General features: G+C 41.6%; 1 protein-coding gene across 3 annotated transcripts in view; it reads left to right on the top strand.

The window, feature by feature from the left end:
* chd6 (chromodomain helicase DNA binding protein 6) overlaps positions 1–24153 on the top strand; it is a 252768-nt gene that overhangs the window by 6925 nt on the left and 221690 nt on the right. For all 3 annotated transcript variants that reach the window (XM_043710969.1, XM_043710967.1, XM_043710968.1), the window contains one exon: positions 18524–18580. In XM_043710969.1, coding sequence (XP_043566904.1) covers positions 18554–18580 — 27 coding nt within the window. In that variant the 5' untranslated portion in view covers positions 18524–18553. The remainder of the gene's footprint in view (positions 1–18523; positions 18581–24153) is intronic.

Raw genomic sequence — 24153 nt, forward strand, 5'->3', positions numbered from 1 at the left:
GTACAATTGCAACATTTAAGAGGCATTTGGATGGGTATATGAATAGGAAGGGTTTGGAGGGATATGGGCCGGGTGCTGGCAGGTGGGACTAGATTGGGTTGGGATATCTGGTCGGCATGGACGGGTTGGACCAAAGGCTCTGTTTCCGTGCTGTACATCTCTGTGACTTTATGAACTCATGGTTGATCTGTTCCTTTGTCTAATTATGTGCCATTGTTCCATTTCTCTTGACAACTTTATCCACAAAACTCTTAGTAATGTTGATCTTAAATTATGGCTAGCATCCGGAACCTTTAGGAGACAAATTTTAAATTTTGCATTTAGCAAGGGTGGCTGATTGGTTTTCTGTGCAGACTTAACTTTTATAAATTAGGATAAGTTTTTGTAATATGCCAGTGTTGGGCATATTTAAATGTGATAGAATATATGCAATTAATTAAAAAATGATAATGTGCATTTCTGTAGAACCTTCCAAGCTGTCAGGATGTCTCAATATATTTTACAGTTAGAGAAGTGTGGTCACTGGTGCAATTTAGGAAATGCATGACTGATTTTACCCAGCATATGGCAATGAAATAATTAGTGCAATTGAAACAAGGGACAACCATTTCTTGATTGTGCCTGGAGATCTCTTAGACCATCGTGAGGGGGTATATCAACGTGAGTTTAAATATCACTTTTGAAAGGCAGTATCTTTGACAATGTGGCATTCACTCATAAATGTCAGCCGAGGTTATATACTTAAATCTCTGGAGTGAGGCTTGAACCTGTTTCCTTATAACTCCTAGACAAGATTGCTAAAATCTGAAGCATCGCTGATGCTAATTATCAGATAATTTAATCTGTTAAACATTTAATTCACATTACTCACAATTCATGTTATTATGCTGCTTAACTTGAATTTTGTATGGTTCAGAAAAGGTTTTGGCATTTAGATTAGTTAGATTAGATTAGATTAGATTAGATTAGATTAGATTAGATTAGATTAGATTAGATTAGATTAGATTCCCTACAGTGTGGAAACAGGCCCTTTGGCCCAACAAGTCCACTCTGACCCTCCGAAGAGTAACCCACCCAGTCCCATTTCCCTCTGACTAAAGTACCTAACACTGTGGGCCATTTAGCATGGCCAATTCACCTGATCTGCACATGTTTGGACAGTGGGAGGAAACCGGAGCACCCATACGAAACCCACGCAGACAATCGCCCGAAGCTGGAATTGAACCTGAGACCCTGGTGCTGTGAGGCAGCAGTGCTAACCACTGAGCCACTGTGCCACCCCTTGAGCCACCCATGCCGCCCTTTTATTAACTGGAAGATTTGGGATTGTATATGGGCAACTTTACGTGACTATTGTTCCCCATCTGGGCCAACTTAGAGGGAGTTTGGCATGTTTACCTGCCCTGGGAGTGTGTGTTGGGGACAGTATCGAGGGCACATTACTTCTGGTTTAAAAGTGTGGATGGAGCTTTTCTCCTGTCTAATCCTGCAATATGCCTGTGGTGGGGGTGTTTGATGGGGATGGTGTAGAGGAAACTTTACACTCTCTAATCTTCTGCATGTGCTCTAGGATTGTTTGAAGACAGCATAGACAACTTTGCGCTGTTCCCATCAAAGACTCCAAAGACAGGTATATATTGAGGTTAGATACAGTCTAGAAGGTATTTTACTCTGTATCTAACCTGTACTCTGTCATTAATCGATAGATAATGTTAAAAATATACAGTTTTTCTGCTTGTAGACGTGGAGGATCAGGCTAAGATCTAATTGGGGTTTTGAAGGGGAATGTCAAGAGTGGTTTGCAAGATGTAAATTATTTGAGTAATTTAAGAATGGGCCCTATTGTGTCCCTACCCCTGGGAGGCCAGAGTTCAAGTCCCACTTGCTCCAGATGTGTGTAATAAGATCTCTAAATAGGTTGATTAGAAAACATGGGTTAATTTAAAAAAAAAACTTAAAGCTAATCTGGAAGCTTGACTAAATCATAACTGCAATCATTTCTTGGGATGCAAATTTTGAAATGTACACCATATTATATTTTGCTGGAAAAGCGCAGCAGGTCAGGCAGCATCCAAGGAGCAGGAGAATCGACGTTTTGGGCATAAGCCCTTCTTCAGGGCTTATGCCCGAAATGTCGATTCTCCTGTTCCTTGGATGCTGCCTGACCTTCTGCGCTTTTCCAGCAACACATTTTCAGCTATAAATCATGAGGGGCAAGAATACGGTAAATAGACAAGGTCTTTTCCCTGGAATGGGCGAGTCCAAAACTAGAAGGTGTAGGTTTAAGGTGAGAGGGGAAAGGTTTAAAAGGAACCTAAGGGGCAACGTTTTCACGCAGAGGGTGGTACGTGTATGGAATGAGCTGCCAGAGGTATAATTACAGCATTTAAAAGGCATTTGGATGATATATGAATAAGAAAGGTTTAGAAGATTATGGGCCAAATGTTGCCAAATGAGTGTAGATTTATCTAGGATATCTGGTTGGCATGGACGAGTTGGACTGAAGGGTCTGCTTCCGTGCTGTAGAACTCTGACACTATAACTGGACATTAAATTTTTCAGCTTGTATTTCAGGGTGGAAGACACAGACTGATGAAGTGTTTAACTACTTAAGTAGATTAAAAGTCTGATCCTAACAATTCCAAAACATGTTGTTCACAAAAATTTGAACTGTCATATAATTTGCATAGGTGTTGGAAACAGCATGGCAATGTAGAAATTTGGTGCTCAAAATGAATTTGAATGAAATGATTTGATTGAATAACTTGAATATAGTTTGAGTTTTCCATCTCTATTAATGACCATACACCTAGATCAAAAGAATATGGCCATTACATGAGACCTGTATTGACTAAATATACTGCCTGGCGCATATTGAATAGGGGAGTGATGTAAGGTGTGGAAATTCTTTTTCAAGAAAGAGTTGAAGAGTTTTTCTGATCAATATTTCTCCCTGAGCACATTCATTCATTGTTGTTTGTGGCGTTTTCTCTGCAGACTTTCTGCTCTTTTTCTTACGTTACAGCAGTGAATACATTTGAAAAATACTTTATTGCTTATGAAATAGTTTCTGACATCCTGAGGTCACAAGTGGTACTGTATAAATGCAAATCTTTCTTTCTTTAGTTCTGCCAGCAGATTTAATTTTCTGGGCTGGGCTCAGAACTAGCCTCTGATTCTGTCAATAAAGGCTCCAGGAGCTGGAAACACAAACACTTGGGCTTTTTATCAAGCAATAACACTTAAGCTTTTATTATGTTGTAACAACTGTAATGAAAATGTTGTCTGCGTAACTTGGTCGTACAAAGCCCAAATCTGCCTAGTTTTGCAGTTCACAGATGGAATTTATGGTTTTCGATTTCTTGTAAAACTTCGAGAGGACAGAAACCTAATGTGTATCTCTTGCTTTCAAATAACTTTGGGAGTAGGCTAAGGGGCTCAGTTGGTCAAGGTACTCTCTGCAGTATTTGGTTTAAAGTCAGACTTGATTTGCAGCACCTCTCCTGTAGGCTCTGTTGTTATTGATATACTGATAGGATTAGATGGAGCATCGTTGCCACTTTGTTGTGCAGTGGTAGTTCCCCTAACCTTGGACCAGGGGGCCTAGGTTCAAGTCCCACTCCAGAGATGCGTAATAATAACTGAGCAGGGTGATTTGAAAAAATGGCTATAAAAAGTAGATGAAGCATGGGGAGTTGTGGTAAATAAACACCAATGTGGGACGTTTTGGCCAAATGACCTTGATTCTCTGCTATTCTTTCTCCCCTCTGAGTATATACCTGCAACATCACTGCCTATTTCCACCTTTGGCAATGCCTTGGCTCATCTGTTAAAATCCTTGTCCATATCTTTGGTAACTCTAGACTTGACCAATCTAATGTGCTCCTTGCTGGTCTTCCATCTTCACTGTTTATAAAAGGAACTTCATCCAATCATTACTCTGCTTCAGATACTTGGATACTGGACACTGAAATCCCCTCCCTAAATTTCTCAATTCTCTCCCTACTTTTCCTCCTGAAAACCCTGCTTTATACCAGACATTTGGTTATCTGTCTTAATATTTCCTTACATGGATCAGTATTGACATTTTTTTGATAATGATGCTATACTATGTAACTGCCATTTTGATGTTCTAGTTGAATATTTACATGTGAAGCTCATAAAGCAAATTTGATGTCAGGTAATTCTGGGACTAAAGAAGTATGAGTAACATTGAATCATTTGGATCTGTGGCTGAATGAAAGGGAGTTGATCATGGGAGGTAGGCTTTAAACAACTGCCCTTGGTGAGGTTAAACATGAACTGGCTAGGCTGAATGGCCTGATTCAGTCTAGTTATTTTGAAGTCTGGCAGAAAAGAGAGAATAACAGACAGGATAGGGGGAGTGAGAGGAGGGGAAAAACAACTAATACTGTGGACAGAGAGCAATGAGAGCCACAAAATTCTAAGCTGAAGTTTGTTGCTTTTCAATAAAAGCCGTTTCCAATAATACATAGCTGTAGAAATCCTGAATATCCCTAAATATCTGAAAAGTTGTGGATGATACTGAATATTGTGTAATCATCAGCAAACATCCCCACATCTGACCTTAGGATGGAGCGGAGGTCATTGATGAAGCATTTGAACCTTTTTGGGTCTAGGGCCCTAGTCTGAGGAGCTCCTTGCAGAGATGTACTGGATTAAATTGTATCTCTGACTAATTCAATGGTTAATGTTTAGATGTTTAGTTCCTACCCTTTCTGACCGAGCATTTCAGATCATAACCTTGAGTCAAATAATTCTCTTCATGTCACTTATAGCAGTTAGCCATTAATCAACGGTGTTTTTTGATTCCTCTGCAACTAGGAACAGTTTCTCCTTATTTGTTCCATAAAAGCACTTCATCATTTCAAGAACGTCTATTAAATATTACCTTATCCATCTCTATTCCATGGAGACCAATCCCTGCATCTCTTAACTTTTCTACCTAACCATCCCTGGTATCATTCTAATAAATCTCCCTGTGTATCCTCTACAAGGCTTTATACGCTTCGAGTGTGGTAGATGGAGGTGGACAGAGTATTACAACTGAGGCCTAACCTATAAAGGCTTAGCATTCTAACACTGAGGGAGCTCTGCACTGTCTGAGGAAAGACGGTGTAAAGCCTTGTGTACCATTTCAAGATGATATGAAATATCCCAAAGCATTGTTCAAGGAAAAGCAGGGGAGTTCTCCCTGGTGTGCTGGCAAAGAATATAGACAGATGAACTGTTTATTTATGTGGGATGTTTGCCAATGCAGAATACATCACAGCAGCCTTTGCACTTTAGAAAAGTGAGAAGTTAGAATACGCTGATATTTCTTTTGTAGTTTCCAGCTCTCTTAAGTCCTGTATATAGTAGAGCATTTTACACTTTCCAAGGAATTGTAATATGTACTATTGTCTTAAACATCCACCTTTTCCATTTCTCTGCCATTGGTGGCTGTCATTTTATATGCCCGAGTCCAAATCTCTAGAGTACACTGACTAAAAATCTCCAATAAAGACATTCCTTGAAAACCTGACCAAATTATTCGCCACTTGTTTCACATTTCCTGATGTGATTAGATGTCAAACTTGATTAATACTGCTGCCTTGTGGTGTTATGGTACACTGTTTATGCTACATAAATTCAGTTCATAACAGAAACTATCTACCTTAAGTCAGACTTGCTTGTTGCTTGATGGGAAAGATCAAAGCTCAGTGAACATAAGAAGAACTCGACTTTCAGCAGGTAAAAGGTGCTTTATCCTGCAACTTGTTCTGGGAACTTGATCCAAGAGCGACCATACTACAGGCATTGACCCTGCAAACATGGGCATGAATGATTAGACTAATCTATCCTACCCTGATGCAATTCAGCCTCAGCACACTATCTTGCATTTATGTATTTTTTTTACAACTTCAGGCTATCCTAATGCACAGCTCAGCTACTAAACTGCAATTGAAGTGTAGGCACTGTTGTAATGTAGAGAAGCATGGTGTCAATTTGTGCTTAGCAATCTCCCACAAACAAGGCATGGGATAATCAGCTAATTATTTTTTAGCTTTTTTGTATTCACTTGTAGAATGTGAATGTTGTTGGTTGGTCAGCATTTATTGACCACCCCTACCTGCCTCTTGAGAAGGTGGTGATGAGCTGCTGCCTTGAACCTCTGCAATCCACAATGCTGTTGGGTAGGAAATTCCCAGGACTTGGACCCAGCAAAACAGCAGGAGCAGCAATATATTTTCAAGTCAGTATGATAAGTGGCTTGGAGGGGAACTTGCAGGTGGTTGTGTTCCCATGTATCTTCTGTCCTCGTCTATCTAGATGGAAATGGTCATGGGCTTGGGAGGTGCTAAGGATCTTTGAATTTTGACAATACATCTTGTAAATAACAGTTATTTATTGAGAGAACAGTATTGGCCAGGGTACCAGGGAAATGAAGGCATTTTCCTTGAATTAGTGCTGTGGAATATTTTGCATCCACCTAAGGGGGCAGACAGGTACATATTTTATCATCTCATTTAATTAAAGGCACCTTTGGCATTGTAGGATTCCCACAGTACTGCCATGAAATGCCTGAACAGGAACGTGGTTACTCAGCAACAACCCACTTGTGAGATAAGATAACAAAGGCATCTGGATCTATATTGGCTGCTTCCTAGGAGCAGTTCACGCAGCCACAGAGGGAAATCCAGTCAGGTTCCTTGACTAAAAAAGACCATTGCGATCAAGGTTTGAGAAATCAGGAAGTGAGTTACTGCAGGATTATTAGCTCTAACCTGGTCTTTTATGGCTGGTCCATTTCAGTTTCTTTTCTGGTCAGTGGTAAGCCCCAAGATGTTCAGATGGGATTCTAAAATAATAATACCATTCAATTCCAAGGGTAATGTTTAGATTCTTTCTTGTTTAAGATGTTCATTGCTTTAACTTAGGTGGCATGAATGTTATTTGCCACTAATCAGGCTAAGCTTGGATGTTGTCCAGGTTTTGCTGCTGCTTCAGCATCTGAGCAATTGGGAATAGTGCTGAAGATTGTGGAATCTGAACATTCCCACTTCTTGCCTAATGTTGGAGGAAATTCATTGAAGCAGTAAATTGGTCCCCTGATAGTGGCTGTTGTGTTGGGCATATGAGGTGTCTGTAACGATGGTAATTTTGGGAGAGTTTGTTACTTCTCTTTACTGGAAAACTTAAAGTTGCAGTAATAGGTAGGAGGAAAGGTTTATGGATTATATTGTTATAATGATGCTTCATATTACTATTTCTTGGAGAACTTGTGTTTTGAATGAATTGAAAAAAAACAGATTTATTTCAGGTATTGTGGGGATACCTAGAGTGGTCCCTTTCAAAGAGATCACTGGAAGTTCATGGATGTTGGAGCTTTTGCTAAACAAGGCTCCCTAGAAATTATATTGATGAAAACTCTCTTGTTGAGTTCAGGGTAAAACTATTGGTCCTTTGGAGGACACTGAACTGCTAAAAATTGAATTTTTTTCATTGACTCATGAGGCATTACAGACTGGATCAGCATTTATTGGCCATCCCTCATTGCCCTTGAGAAAATGGTAAGCTGTTTCCTTGAACCGCTGCAGTCCACCTTGTGTAGGTACACTCTTACAATGCCCTTACAGAGGGAGTTCCAGGATTTTGACTCTGAGACAGTGAAGGAACAGTAATGTACTTCCATGTCAAGATGACAAGTGGCTTGGAGAGGGACTTGTAGGTTGTGATGTTCCTAAGTATTTTATGCACCCTTGTCCTTCAAGACGGTGGTGTTTTTGGGGTTAGGATGTACTGTCTTAGAGTGAATTTCTGCAATGCATCTTATTGGTGGTGCATGCTGTTGCTACTGGATGTCACTGGTTGAGGGACTGAATACTTGTGATTTCAGTACTAATCAAGCAGGCTGCTTTGTTCTGATGGTGTCAGAATTTAGTGCTGTTAGAGCTGCGCTCATCTGAGCAACTGGGGAGTACTCCAATACATTCCTGACTTGTGCCTTGTAAATTGTGGAGTGTTAGGAGGTGAGTTAGTCTGCAGGATTCCTAGCTTCTGACTTGCTCTGATAGCCACAGTATTTATACGACTAGTCGAGTTGAGTTTCTGGTCCATGGGTAACCCTAAGGATATTGATCGTGGATGGAGTGATTCAGTGATGGAGATGCTATTGAATGTCAAGTGGCGATGGTTAGATTCTCTTTCTGATCATAGATCGCAGACTATAGAATCATACAGTACTGAGGGATACTGCCCATGTGCAGGCAGTTGAGTTGGCACAGATATGGCGGGATGAAGGACCAGTTCTTATGCTGTACTGTTTGCGCCAGTTCTACTTTCTCACACTAAGACATATCCTTGAAGGTTATTACTTCTCAAGATTGTGAGGTTTCCCCAGGCAGTGTATTCCAGGTCCCCATCATCCTTTAGGTGAAAATATTTTTTTCTCATTTCCCCCACCCCCAAACCTCCTGCCTTTCACTTAAAAATATGCCCCTTGTTCTTGATCCTTTAACTAAGGGGGACAGCTAGCTGCTTTATGTTCACCCTGTCCAGGTTCCTCATATTCTTATATATCTCAATCAGTACCCTTTCAACCTTCTGCACCTTAAAGAAAACAGCCCGTGCTTATCCAGCCTCTCTTCATGGATGAAATGCTTCATTCCAAGCAGCATCCTGGTGAATCTCCTCAGTGCTTCCCCAACCACATCCTCCTCATAGTGTGGTGACCAGAACTGCACATAGTTCTACAAAGTTCCGTACTGCTCCAACATAATCTCCCTCCTCTTATTGGTACCTTGACTGATAATGGCAAATGTCCTATTATTTTATAAATGATCTGGTTGTGGGGGTAGAAGGATGGGTTAGTAAATTTGCGGATGAAACTAAGGTAGGTAGTGCTGAAAGATGTTGTGGGTTACAGAGGGACATGGAGAAAATGCAGAGCTGGGCTGAGAAGTGGCAAATGGAGTTTAATGCAGAAAAGTGAGAGGTAGTTCATTTGGAAGAAGTGAGAGGAATGCAGAGTACCCGGCTAATGGTAAAATTCTTGGTAATGTAGATGAACAGAGATCTTGTGTCCTGGTGCATAAATCTCTGAAAGTTGCCACCCAGGTTGATAGGGTTGTTAAGAAGACATATAGTGGGCGGCACGGTGGCACAGTGGTTAGCACTGCTGCCTCACAGCGCCAGAGACCCGGGTTCAATTCCCGCCTCAGGCGACTGACTGTGTGGAGTTTGCACGTTCTCCCCGTGTCTGCGTGGGTTTCCTCTGGGTGCTCCGGTTTCCTCCCACAGTCCAAAGATGTGCAGGGTCAGGTGAATTGGCCATACTAAATTGCCCGTAGTGTTAGGTAAGGGGTAAATGTAGGGGTATGGGTGGGTTTCGCTTCGGCGGGTCGGTGTGGACTTGTTGGGCCGAAGGGCCTGTTTCCACACTAATCTAATCTAATCTAATCTAATATGGTGTGTTGGAGTTTATTGGTAGGAGAATTGAGTTTTGGAGCCATGAGGTCATGCTTCAGCTGTACAAGAGACTGGTGCGGCCGCACCTGGAGTATTGCGTGCAGTTGTGGTCATCGCATTATAGAAAGGATGTGGAAGCTTTGGAAAGGGTTCAGAGGAGATTTACTAAGATGTTGCCTGGAATAGAAGGAAGGTCTTACGAGGAAAGACTGAGGGAACTGAGGTTGTTTGCGCTGGAGAGAAAAGGGTTGAGAGGTCACTTAATTGAGACATATAAGATAATCAGAGGGTTAGATAGGGTGGACAGTGAGAGCTTTTTCCTCAGATCGTGAAGTTTAACATGAGGGGACATAGCTTTAAATTGAACGGTGATAGTTTTCGGACAGATATCAGGGGAAATTTCTTCACTCTGAGTAGTAGGGATGTGGAACGGCCTGCCTGTGACTCACCAATACTCAGGGGATTTAAATGGGCATTGGATATACATATGGATAATAATAGAACGGTGTATGTTAGATGGGCATCAGATTAAATTCACAGGTCGGCGCAACATTGAGGGCCGAAGGACCTATACTGTGCTGTAACGTTCTTTTAAAAAAAAATGCTGCCTTAACTACCCTATTAAACTTTCAAACCACTTTCAGGGGTGTGTGACAACACCCCAAAATATCCCTGTTCCTTTTGGGTAGAGTGGACATGAGTGAGATGTTTCCTCTCGTAAGAAAGTCTAGGACCAGGAGAAACCATGACTAACACAGCCTCAGAGGGAAGGGACAATCTTTTAGAACTGAGATGAGGAGGAATTTCTTCAGCAAGAGGGTGGTGAATCTGTGGAATCCATTGCCACAGAAGACTTTGGAGGCCAAGTCATCGAGTGTATTTAAGAATTAGATAGGTTCTTGATTAGTAAGAAGATCAAGGATTGCAGGGAGGAGGCAGGAGAATGGGTTTGAGAAACATATTAACTATGATTGAATGGTGGAACAGACATGATCAACCAAATAGCCTAATTCTCTTATATATCTTGTGGGCGGCACGGTGGCACAGTGGTTAGCATTGCTGCCTCACAGCGCTAGAGAACCGGGTTCAATTCCCGCCTCAGGCGACTGACTGTGTGGCATGTACTCCCCGTGTCTGCGTGGGTTTCCTCCGGGTGCTCCGGTTTCCTCCCACAGTCCAAAGATGTGCAGGTCAGGTGAATTGGCCATGCTAAATTGCCCGTAGTGTTAGGTAAGGGGTAAATGTAGGGGTATGGGTGGGTTGCGCTTCGGTGGGGCGGTGTGGACTTGTTGGGCCGAAGGGCCTGTTTCTACACTGTAAGTAATCTAATCTAATCTAATCTAATCTAATCTAATCTTAAGGTCTTCCTAGTGTCTTGTCATTTATTGAGTACTGCCTTGTCTCTTTGGAGATGGTCATTGCCTGGCGTTAGTGTGGCACAAATGTTACTTGCCACTTGTCAGCCCACGCCTGGATATTGAGTTGAAACAGGTGGTGCTCGAAAAGCACAGGTCAGGCAGCATCTGAGGAGCAGTAGAGTTGATGTTTCTGGCATAAGTCCTTCATCACATTCATAGAACCCAACCTATTCAGACCCCAACTCTAACCGTGGCAACATTCTTGTAAATCTTTTCTGAACGCTTTCAAGTTTCACAGCGCTCTTCCTATTAGCAGGGAGATCATAATTGCATGCAGTATTCCAAAAGTGGCCTAAACAATGTCCTGTACAGCCGCAACATGACCTACCAACTCTTGCACTCAATGTACTGACCAATAAAGGCAAGCATACCAAACGCCTTCTTCATTATCCTATCTTTCTGCAACCCTATTTTCAAGGAACTATGAACCTGCACACCAAGGTCTGTTTGTTCAGCAACACTCCCCAGGATCTTACCATTAAGTGTACAAGTCCTGCACTGATTTGTCTTTCCAAAATGCAGCATCTCTCATTTATCTAAATTAAATTCCATCAGCAACTCCTCAGCCCATTATCATATCTAATCACGATCCTGTTGTACTCTGACATAACCACCTTCGCTGTCCACCACACCTCCAATTTTGGTGTCATCTGCAAACTTACTAATCATGCCTCCTATATTCACATCCAAATCATTTATATAAATGCTGAAAAGCAATGGACCCAGCAGCGATCCTTGTGGCACTCCACTGGTCACAGGTCTTCAGTTTGAAAAGTAATCCTTCATCACCACCCTCTGTCTTCTTTCTTCAAGCCAGTTCTGTATCCAAATGGCTAGTTCTCCCTGTATTCCATGTGATCTAACCTTGCTAACCAGTCTCCCATGAGGAACCTTGTCGAAGACCTTACTGAAGTCCATATAGATCATGTCCACTTCTTGCCTTCATCAATCTTCTTTGTTACTTCAAGTTTGTGAGACATGATTTTCCACGTACAAAGCCATGTTGACTATCCCTAATCAGTCCTTGCCTTTCCAAATGCATGTAAGTCCTGTCCCTCAGGATTCCCTCCAACAACTTGCCCACCACCGACGTCAGGCTCACCAGTCTGTAATTCCCGGCTTTTCCATGCTACCTTTCTTTAGTGGCACCACCATAGCCAACTTCCAGTCTTGAGTCACCTCACTTGTGGCTATCGATGATAGAAATATCTCAGCCAGTGTGGGATATGAACTCTGCATTACAAACCAGCCGTCTAGCCAACTGAGGTGAAAGTGAGGTCTGCAGATACTGGAGATCAGAGTTAAGATTAGATTGGTGCTGGAAAAGCACAGCAGGTCGGGCAACATCCGAGGAGCAGTTTCCTGATCAAGGGCTTTTGCCTGAAATGTCGATTTTCCTGCCTGACCTGCTGTGCTTTTCCAGCACCACCCTAATCTTGGCCCAGTCAATTGAGCTAACCAACCATCGATCCATTGTCCATTTTGACCTGATAAAGGTCAACGTATTTATTACCATCCTTATTGATTGTTCTTTATTGATCAAATATATGGTGCAGAACTGTGAAGTAACTTATTTTTGTTGGAAAAATAGGTGAGAATATTTTTCAAATGGTGGGAAACTAGGAATATTTTGGTATTCAAAGGGATCTGGAGGGACTTAACAAAGAACTTTTAAAACCAGGAACAGGCCCTTCGGCCCTTCAAGCCTAAGCCAATCCAAATCTACTGTCTAAACCTATCGCCCAATTTCTAAGCATCTGTATCCCTCTGCTCCCCACCTACTCATGCATCTGTCCAGATGCATCTTAAATGAATCTACCGTGCCTGCCTCTACCACCTCTGCTGGCAATGTGTTCCAGAAGCCCACCACTCTCGGTGTGAGGTACTTGCCGTGTGTATCCCCCTTAAACTTTCCACCTCTCACCTTCAAACCGTGACCCCTCATTATTGAATCCTTCACCCTGGGAAAAAGCTTGTCTCTATCCACCCTGTCTATACCCTTCATGATTTTGTAAACCTCAGTCAGGTTCCCCCCTCAATCTCCTTTTTTCTAATGTAAACAAACCTAACCCACTCAACCTCTCTTCATAGCTAGCACCTTCCATACCAGGCACCATCCTCGTAAACCTTCTCTGCACCCTCTCCAAAGCGTCCACATCCTTTTGGTAATGTGGCGACAGAACTGTACACAGCATTCTAAATGTGGCCGAACCAATGTCTTGGACAATTTTAACATGACTTGCCAGCTCTTATACTCAATACCCCGTCCAGTGAAGGCAAGCATACTATATGCCTTCTTGACCACTCTATCCACCTGTGCAGCAACTTTCAGGGTACAATGGACCTACACTCTCGGATCTCTCTGCCTATCAACTTTTCCCAAGGCTCTTCCATTCATTGTATAATTTGCTCTGGAATTAGACTTGCCTAAATGCATAACCTCACATTTGTCTGGATTGAAATCCATTTGCCACTTTTCCGCCCAACTCTCCAGTCTACCTATATCCTCCTGTATTCTTTGACAGTCTCTTATGCTTTCTGCTCCTCCACCAATCTTTGTGTCATCTGCAAACTTGCTGATCGTACCAACAGTGCCCTCTTCCAGATCATTTATATATATTACAAACAACAGTGGCCCCAGCACTGACCCCTGTGGAACACCACTGGTCACCTTTCTCCATTTCGAGAAACTCCCTTCAACTACTACTCTCTGTCTCCTGTTGCTCAACCAGTTCTTTATCCACCTAGCCAGAACATCCTGCACACCATGTGACTTCACTTCCTCCATTAGTCTACCTTGGGGAACCTTATCAAACGCCTTGGTAAAGTCCATGTGTATGACATCAACAGACCTTCCTTCATCTACCAACTTGGTCACTTCCTCAAAGAACTCTATGAAGTTGGTAAGGCAAGATCTCCCCCACACAAAACCATGTTGCCTATTGCCAATAAGCTCATTCTTTTCTAAATATAAATAGATCCTATCCCTCAGTATCTTTTCCAGCAACTTTCCCACCACTGACATCAGGCTCACTGATCTGTAGTTACCTGGAATATCCCCACTACCCTTGAATGAACCACTTCAAGCTTCTCTTTAATATTAATGATTAGGAGGAGCAACTAAACAACCATCTCTAGGGAAGTAATATTAGATAAACTAATGGAGCTAAAGGCAGATATGTGCCCTGCCCAGATGCTTTGCATCCTGGGATCCTAAAAGGTAGTTGCTGGTTGGTTGTAAATTTAAAAAATCCTTGGATTCTGGAGAAGTATCGGAGGATTGGAAAACTGCCAATGTGACACCCCTATTCAAAAAGGTGATGGGAAAAAGTGGGTAGCTATAGGTTGGTTAGAGGTCAAGGGATTTATTCACAGGTAATCAGTGGAGTTCCACAGGGGTCCGTGCTGGCATTGCAATTGTTTTGGATCTATATTAATGTCTTAGAGGCAGGGAGTAAATGTACTATCGCCAAATTTGCACATGATGCAACAATAGATGGAAAGGCAAGTTGTGAAGGGGTTACAGTTTACAGATAGGTTAAGTAAGTGTGCAAAAAGTTGGGAGTAATACATGGGAAAATGTGAAGTTATTCAGTTTTTAAAAAATTCATTAATGGGATGAGGGCAATGTTGGCTAGGCCAACATTCATGGCCCAGAGTGCAGTTGAGAGTCAACCACATTTCTGTGGGTTTGGAATCACATTTGGGTCAGACCAGATAAGGAGAGTGGTTTCCTTCCCTGAAGGACATTAGTGAACCAGATGGAAGTTTTTTTCCCTGACAATCGACAATGGATTCTAGATTTTTATTGAATTCAAATTTGATTCCGATATACACAACATTATTTGGGTCTCTGGATTAATAGTCCAGCGATAATAACATGTGGCCATTGCCTCGCCATCTCCCTCTGGCAGGGAGAACAAAAGATCCAAAAGAAAAGAACAAAAGAGAAGTATTATTTAAATGGAGAAAAGCTTTAGAAAGCTGTCAAACAAAGGCATTTGGGATCGTGTTGGCATTCGCGCACACAACACAGAAAGCTAGCACCGAGGTAAGGCAAATGGAATGTTGGCCCTTATTTCATGGGAGTTGGAGTATAAGAGTAGGGAAGAGTCGAAGAGTGTATTGCTGGAAAAGCACAGCCGGTCAGTCAGCATCCGAGGAGCAAGAGAATCGATGGTTCAAGCATAAGCTCTTCAGCTCTTCTTAATGAACAGCTTATGTTCAAAATATTGATTCTCCTGCTTCTCAGATGTTGCCTGACTGGCTGTGCTTTTCCAATACCACAGTCTTTGACTCTGACCTCCAGCATCTGCAGTGCTCACTTTCTCCCTGTAAGATTAGGGAAGTCTTACTGCAACTGCACAAGATGTTGGTGAGACCACATTTGGAGTATTATGATCAGTTATGTTCCCTCTATTTAAGGAAGGATATTATTTCATTGGAGGCTGAAGATTCACTAGGATGTTTTTGGGTATGGAGGGAATGTCTTATGAGCAAAGATTCGAACAAAGAACAACACAGCATAGGAACAGCCCTTCGGCCCTTCAAACCTGCACTGACACATTTTGCCCTTCCATACTAAAACTGTCTTCACTTACAGGATCCATATCTCTATTCCCTTCCTATTTATGTATCCGCCCAGGTGTTTCTTGAATGCTGCTATTGTCTCTGCTTCCACTACCACCTCTGGCAGCGCGTTCCAGGCACTCACCACCCTTTGTGTGAAAAACTTGCCTTGCACATCTCTTTTAAACTTCCCCCTCGCACTTTGAACCTGTGTCCACCCTGGGAAGATGCCTCATACTTTCCACTCTACCAATGCCATTCACAATCTTATAAACTTCTGTTATGTTGCCCCTCAACCTCCTGCGTTTTAGTGAAAACAAACCCAGTCTATCCAACCTTTCTTCACAGCTAAAATCTCTCATACCAGGCAATATCCTGGTCAACCTTTCCTGTCCCCTCCCCAAAGCATCCACATCCTTTTGATGATGTAGTGACCAGAACTGTATGCAATATTCAAAGTTAGACCACACTTAGAATATTGGGACTCTATTCACTGGAGTTTGGAAGAATGGGAAATCATCTCATTGATTCTTAAGGGACTTGATGGGATAAATGCTGAAAGGATGTTTTCCCTCATGGAAGAGTCTAGGACCAGAGAACATAGTCTCAGAATAAAGAGGTGCCAATTTAAATCCAAGATGAGTAACTTCTTCTCTGAGGCGTGAACATTTTTGGAAAAGACTCTTGCCACAGAGAGCTGGGGGTGCAGAGTTCTTGTGTATATGTAAGGCTGAGACAGGAAGATTCTTGATCAGATAGGGATTGAAGGTTATGGGGAAATGGGAGAAAAATGGACTTGAGGAATGTTAGGTCAGCCATGATCCTGTTGAATAGCAGAGCAAACTCAAGGGGCCAAATGCAAGGGAATTTGAAGTATAAGGGTGAAATCTCACTGAAATGTTTTAGGGCCTTGATGAGATCACACCAGAGTAATGTGTGCAGTTTCAATGTGTGCAGTTTCAATCTGTTTACCTAAGGAAGGATTCATCTGCCTCAGAGTGAATGCAGTGAAGTTCAGAGATTGCGTAGGATAGTTTGATATTCCCTGCGGTTTGAAATGTGAGAGATTGTGGAGTCTGTACAATTTGTAAGGTGCTTTACTGGGTGAATTTCAGGTGGATACTCCTCTTGACTGTGGAGTCTAAGCTGGAGGTCACAGATTGTGTAAGGTTCAGCCATTAGGACTGAGATGGGGAGAAATACTCCATCCAAACAGAGCTGTGAACGCTTGCTTCATTGCTGAGAATATTCAAGACAGATTGGCAGATTTATGAATGGATTAGTGGTGCTGGAAGAGCACAGCAATTCAGGCAGCATCCAAGGAGCAGCAAAGGGAAGTGGTGTGGTAATTAAGTTGAAAGGTCTTATTGAGCGAGGAATAGGCTAAACAGGCTGAATCACCTACTGCAGCTCTTACTTTACCAGACAGCTTTCAGGCTTCTTCCTTGAAATTCATTTCATGGGTTTCAAGTTCCCACGTTCTGTACTGACCAGAATTTGATTCAATATTTCAGTAGAGTGCTTTGTGCAAGCTTATTAATTCCTCGCTCCCCAGATCTGACGCCTGTATGTTGGTCCAATTTAATGCCGTTGTCCATTTGATGAAATTCTACGAGTCACTTTCGTCTTCACTTTTGAAATTTTTTTATTGTGTGCGCCCTCCAAACCTATAGCCTAATCTCTTATTGGATTTCATACTGAATTCTAAGTGTAGAATTGTGCTTCTGTGATCCACAAAGGCCATTATCTGAGTGAACTCAGTAGTTGCATCAGACATGACTACATCCTCCTCATCTTGTCTCAAGTAGAGAAGTTTAAGGAGTGACCTAACTAAGCAATTCAAAATGATCCAGGACGTTGATTAAGATATTTATTGCGAAACAATTTCCTTTCATGAGGAAAGTAGAAGTTCAAATATCCATGAACATGCACATATTACAAGCAGTAAGGAAGACCACCATTGAATGGTTGGAGTATGAAGTAAAGATGTTTTGCTGCAGCTATGTCGAGCTTTGGAAAAGACTCACCTACACACAGATTTCATCTCTTTACTTAAGGAAGCATACATTTGTATGAGAGTAGATGCAGTGAAGATTGATTCCTGTGGTGGGACCATTGTCTTACAAGGAGAGAGAGCTGAATGGCCTGTTTTCTCCAGAGTTTAAAAGAATGAGCAATGATCTTAATGAGATGTATAATGTTTTTAGAGGGTTTAACAGCATAGATTCTGACAGATCGTTTCCCTGCCTAGTTCTGGAAGCAAAGCTTCCTGTTGGCTGTGTGGCCAATCAGAGATTGTGCTCATGCTGATAAAATCATTCATTCATTCAGTGCACTTCAGGAAGTCACTGCTGCACGAGGAACTTGGAGGTATCATTTTAGGATAAGAGTTTGTCTGTTTAGGGCTGAGATGAGAAACAGCTTTTTTTCCCACTGAAATGGTTGTGTGGTGTTGGAAAAATGCAAACTGTGGCTGCTCAGCGATTGAGGCATTTGGAGATTGCAATTGGTAAATTTTGTTGCACTGGTTTGCACCATCCATTATCTTGTTGAATGGTGACGTTGGGGAAAAATGACAGTCACAAACCAAAGCCTTTTTGTTCCGATCATCATTTCTAGATTTCTTCAAGTGCATCGTTAGTTCTGCCTTCCAAGATCTAACCTAACATTGTACCCATTCTACGTATCAGTATAGCTGTCTAGGCTTTCTTTGTCTTTTTGCTGCGAACTGGCATTTTATTTGGCTGTCTGCTGCTGTCAGCATGATTTTGGCTAGACTTCCAACATTTCTATAGGTATATGGAAAACACTCATGTCCACAAACCTTACTCCTTGTTATGTTAGTTATTGTTTAACATAGTAAATTGCTATGTCAACATTATTATTCAATTCTGTTTTCAACTGTCACAATATTTGGCTCCAACACTAGGTGGCTCTGTGGGCAAGTTATCGAGTGTATTTCATTGACTGACCATTGCTATTGTATGGGAAATTTGCAATTGAATAACATTTCTTTATATATCTGCTAACTTTAACTGACAATTCATGTGATTCTATCATTGCAGAGACTAAGCTGGCTGTTTGAAAACTACATAATGAAAATACAGAAAAAAGAAAAACTGGTGAGTGCTCCAATCTGATTTCCCCATTTCCTGTTTTATATCAGGAGTTAACAGTATGTTTTTATGAAATAGTCCTGCCTTCTGACTTTTTCCACTCCCTGGTTTCCACTGTGGCGTTTACTACATGCTGGTTAGTCTCCAGTGCCGCTTTCTTCACGTGTGTGCCTTGGCAGTCTGTGTCAGTTGCCTGCAGGGAAAGTGGGTGTTACGTCATGGACACATCTATCCTATCCCGTTCACTTGACTGCTGTGCAAGCACTTTTGATAGGCAGCTGGAATCTGAGCCCAGGCCCTGGCTGATGGAGTTTATTTTTTTTTCTGTGCTTGCTTTGTCTTTCCAAAGCAGAACAGCAAAGGCCAGTTATGACTCAACTCACTAAGATCATGGAACGCAGTGCAGACTGGGAGTTTTCATGGTTCTTGTGTATTAATCTATCGACCTGAATAACATGAGATGGTAGATGCTAATTCAGGAGTAAACTTCGACAGGAATTTAAAAAACATCACAGGAATATGGGGAAAGATTGGAGGAGATGGACTAACTGATTGCTCTTTGAAATAGCAAGTGCTATTTGCTGAATGGCCTCCTGCATTCAATATTCTATGATTCTATAATTATCTGTACTCTTAATTGCAGTTGTTGTCACGGCGTTTTAGGTTTCCCATGGTAACAACTTGCAGTGGTCTCTGACGGAGTACAGAATGGGATTTACAATGGATTGCTGCATTTTGCAGGGTTCAGATGTGAAGGTTCTTTGTTGTCTGTCTAATATATCAGACCACTACACAAAACATGTAAATATTTTTACCTTTTATATGAGGAGACCGTGAAAGTGTGGTGTGAAATTGACAGGACAAGTTGATAAGGTAGTTTATTTTCTTTTAATGTATAAGATCTTGGGCTTTATAACTAGAAGCAGAGAGTACAAAAGCAAAGATGTGGTCTTGAACCTTTATAAAACATTAGTTAGGCCTTACCTGTATTATTAGTGTCTGACTGCCACACTCATGATGGAGTGTCAAGGCTTCAGAGAAGGTGCAGAGGACATTTACTAATAAGGGACCAGGAACAGGGGACCTCAGTTACAGACGAGTTACAGTTTACCATGGAGCATAGCTTTAAAGTGAGGAGGAGTAGATTCAAACATTTTTCTTTCACCCAGAAGGCGGTGGGAATCTGGAACTCACTGCAAATAAGGGCGGTAGAGGAAATATTCATTGCATGTAAGAAGTATTTAGATGTGCAGTTACAATACCAAGGCATACAAGGCTGTGGGCCAAGTGCTGGAAAATGGGATTAAAATACTTAAATGGTTGTTTTTGAGTGGTGCAGACTCAATGGGTCAAAGGGCCTCATCCTGTACTGTAGACCTCTGTGGCTCTGAAAAGCTCAGAGAAGCTGAATTTGTACTTGCAGCAGATTTAACAGAAGAGTACAGCGAGGTGTTTTGACAAAAATGAATAAGCTGAAACTGGACAGGAGGAGGATTGATTAGCAGAGAACATACATTTTAGATAATTGGCAAATGAGGATAAATAATTTTTAAGCAACAAGTTATTCTCATATTGAACGTGCTGATTTAAAAAGGAAATATATCTGGAGAGATCTGGGAAAGAGCAGAAAGTTGGGCAAATTGAATAGTTCTTTCAAAGAAGCAGCTTAGTTATGGTAGGCCAAACAGGAGCCTCCTGTTCTGTCATTCTATCTATAAGAAAGATTTAGGCTTTTATAAGGGCTTATCAGGTTTCTGAAAGTTTGTTTTGTACAGTGACTTACTGTGTGTAACAACATGTATATAAATCTTTTACAAAGTAGTGAGATGAGTCACCAGTTAAGTTTTGTTCATCGATCAGGGAATTACCTTGGTCTAGAGGACCTCCAATGCTTCTCTGAACATGGGGTCTTTAACATCCAGTTGAAATAATGTTGTTGGCAGATAGAGTTGTGTTTTTGACAGAGATGAAATGTTTTTGAGGGAAATGAAGATATATAACATGTATCTTGACAACACAGTAAGATTCTAGTTTACTGTATCCAAGGCATATTGCAGAAGGACCTCTGCTAGTCCTGTGAGCACATTAACAATCTGTTGTACTTGCAGATGATCATCCTGTGAGATCTGTTCATTGGTAATTTCTGCATCTGGTGGACAAAGCTTGACAGCTTGGCTCCTGTCATCTCACCTGGTGTAGAAAAGTGTTGGTTCTAAAAGATAGCTAATGATCATTTGAACTCAGGTTGGATAACTCACAAAGCCCTGAGCACTTGACTTTTAAAAGAAATGAGAGGAGATGGCACAGGATCTGGCCATATTTTTCTGTACATTACATTGTTGGCAGAAGAGTAGCTGAAGGACAAGAGGTATAAATTAAGGGAGGGAATGGCCTAGAGGTAAAATCCCTGAACTGCTAAACCAGAGATCCAGATAATGTTCTGGGACCCCATGTTCAAATCCTGCCAAGGCAGAATTTGAATGTAATAAAAATCTGGAATTCGGAGTCTAATGATGACCATGAATCCATTGTCGATTATCAGAAAAATCCATCTGAGTCACTAATGTCCATTAGGGAAGGAAACTGCCATCATTACCTGGTCTGAACGACATGTGACTCTAGACCCACAGCAATGTGATTGATTCTTAACTGCCCTCTGGACAATTAAGGAGGGGCAATAAATGCTGACCAGCCAGTGATGCCCATTAATGGAAAAAAAAATCAGCTAACAACAGGATAGTTGGTCTAATGTCATCTCTGGCTAAACTCTTAAACTACATGCATGAGTTAATTGAGCATAAATTGATTTGTGCAAGGCAAGTTGTATTTGACAAATAAAATTAATATTATTATTTTTAGTGGTTGCCGATTAAATAAATGATGTGCTGTGTAAATTCAAGAGATTGGATGTAGTGTTTGTAATGATCAGGGAAATAGTAACAGAAACTCTAACAGCTTGAATAAAGTGTTGAATATAAGATTAGGGAGAAAGGGTCAGTGTAAACAGGTGTTGCTTGGCCTGCAGAGATGGAAGTGACATTCCTAGGAGCTATTGATCTCAGCTTATGCATTAGTAATTTTGAGTTTGGTGTAAGCAGTGCAGTCGTAGGATTCACTGTTAATACAGAAGTATGGGGTTTAGCAAACTGTGCAGCGACCTGTAGAAAGCATTTAGAGGATCAACAGCAATGGAATGGGCAGAAAGTTGTCATTTTTGTTATATCTGAGTAACACAGTTTGGGAAATTAAATAAGGATTTGCAATTGATAGTGTTTTTCATAACTTCAAGATGACTCAATGAACTTCCTAATTAGTAAAGTAATTTTGAAGATTGAATGCTATTAGAATGTAAGAAATGCAGCAGACAGTTTACACACAGCACACTGTCTCAAACAGCAACAAGATAAATTAGATAACTGGCGGGGGGGGGGGGGAAAACGTGGGAGGCCGCTGGGTTAAATTCCTGCGCTCTGTTCCACTCATAGCCGGTTGGTGAAGGAACAATTCAAACCAAGTCTTTACTAAGCATATAGCAATGATGTATATCTGCTGACTATTGTAAATGTTTCTTTAAGTACTTCTTTAGATGTTTAGATGTGTTGCAGCGTGTTCAGGACAGGTGGGATCTCAACCTGAACCTACTGGTATTTTGTCATGAAGCCTTAATGTGTGTCTTAAAATGTGAAAAAACAGTAAAGCCAAATTAAACTAAATTAAACCAAATAAACAAGTGACAACCCCTTGGTATTCCTTACTAATTAACCTATTCATCGATGTATTGAACCTATCTCAGAGGCACTACACCACAGCTATTGGGCCCTCAGTGCTGTTCCCCCTCTGTCAGGGCAGGGGCCGTCAGTGCTGTTCCCCCTCTGTCAGGGCAGGGGCCCTCAGTGCTGTTCCCCCTCTGTCAGGACAGGGGCCGTCAGTGCTGTTCCCCCTCTGTCAGGACAGGGGCCGTCAGTGCTGTTCCCCCTCTGTCAGGGCAGGGGCCCTCAGTGCTGTTCCCCCTCTGTCAGGGCAGGGGCCCTCAGTGCTGTTTTCCCTCTGTTAGGGCTGGGAATGCCTGACCCATTCCTGCGCTGTCATAATGCCCCAAATATCTGAGAATTTAATTGATTCTCTCTGTCTGTGACCTTTTAAGGGTTTGATGCCTTTTTATCTCCTCCAAACCTTGCTCCATTTTGTCAGCTGTATCCCCAGCTGCAAATGTGTGTACAGGTGATTAGCATCATAAATCCTTGTGAAAGTAACAGTGGGTAATGTGTTTTTATGGGTGACCTGCCTGTTACAGTGCCATCCTAGCCAATGTTTTGTACCCCATAGCCTCCACTGATCCTCTTCACAATAAAATAACTGAGCTGTATTTATCTGCTGATCTTGTAATCTAATCAGGAAGATAGCAATGGATTGTGTTCCCTGGAGCTTCCAGAGTTGCATCCTGTATTATTAGAAATGTTCTCATTATTTTAGTTTTCCTAAAGTTTAATTTCCCAAAAGGTGTCAACCTTTGACTTCTGAACTGTAAAGGTCCCTTCACACACATCACAGCTAATCCCAGTTTTCACCTTAAAACCTACTTTGTAATGCACAAGGCTGGTAACAGAGGAGTTAAAAAATTGCTTGACTTCTTGCATTTCTGCAACACACTCCCTTACCACTTGCCACTGGGAACTGTACCTTGAGAGGCTTCAATGCTGAGCTCTGCAATTCTGTCTCTAAACCTCTTGTTTCTTGTTCCTCTTTTGCTATGCTCTTAATATCTGCCACCTTCCTTCTGGTTACTCACTCTAAACATCTCTGGTGACTTAATATCACGTTTGCCTTGCCTCCAGTGATGCAAGGGAAGTTTTCCTAACTTAAGGGTGCTGTATGATACCAGTTTATTTCACTAGACCCTGGAACAAAGATCAATTTAATTATTTCAATTGTCAGCCTGCATGAACTCTGCTAAATCATCAGACCGTGAACTGACCTTTAAATATAAACACAAAGAACTGCATTTGCTGAAAATCAAAAACAAAAACAGAAATTGCTTGGAAAACTCGGTAGGTCTGGCAGCATCTATGGACAGAAATCAGAGTTAATGTTTCAGATCCAATGACCTTTCCTCAGACTGACCTTTGGTCATTCCTGATCTGCACTGGTTAGTTTCACAAAAGAGAGTGAACATACCGTCTGAATGGGATGCTAGGTGCATTTTTAACATTGGAGAATAATTTTCTTAACATTTGTCAGTGTTGGATTGTTCTGTAAATAACACCTAACTGGTAAAGTGTGTGTATCTTTTCTGGGAATTCAGTCAAAGACGACCAGGTTTTTGACGTCATATTTTAACCTGGAGATTTATATTTAGCTGTTGTAAGCACCTGCTGTTAATCTCTTCCCATCTTCTGCAAACCTGTGAGCTGCTGTAAAATAACCCGACCTGAACTATGAATATATGAGCAACAACTTGAATTTATGTAGTATCTATTGTGAAGAACTTCACTGCATCATTATCAAACAGAAATTGACAGTAAACCATGAGATATTGTGGCAGGTGACAAAAACTCAGCAGTAGGTCTTATGCGTTGTCT

The sequence above is a fragment of the Chiloscyllium plagiosum genome, chromosome 20, assembly GCF_004010195.1.
Source record: "Chiloscyllium plagiosum isolate BGI_BamShark_2017 chromosome 20, ASM401019v2, whole genome shotgun sequence".
NCBI classification, from domain to species: domain Eukaryota; kingdom Metazoa; phylum Chordata; class Chondrichthyes; order Orectolobiformes; family Hemiscylliidae; genus Chiloscyllium; species Chiloscyllium plagiosum.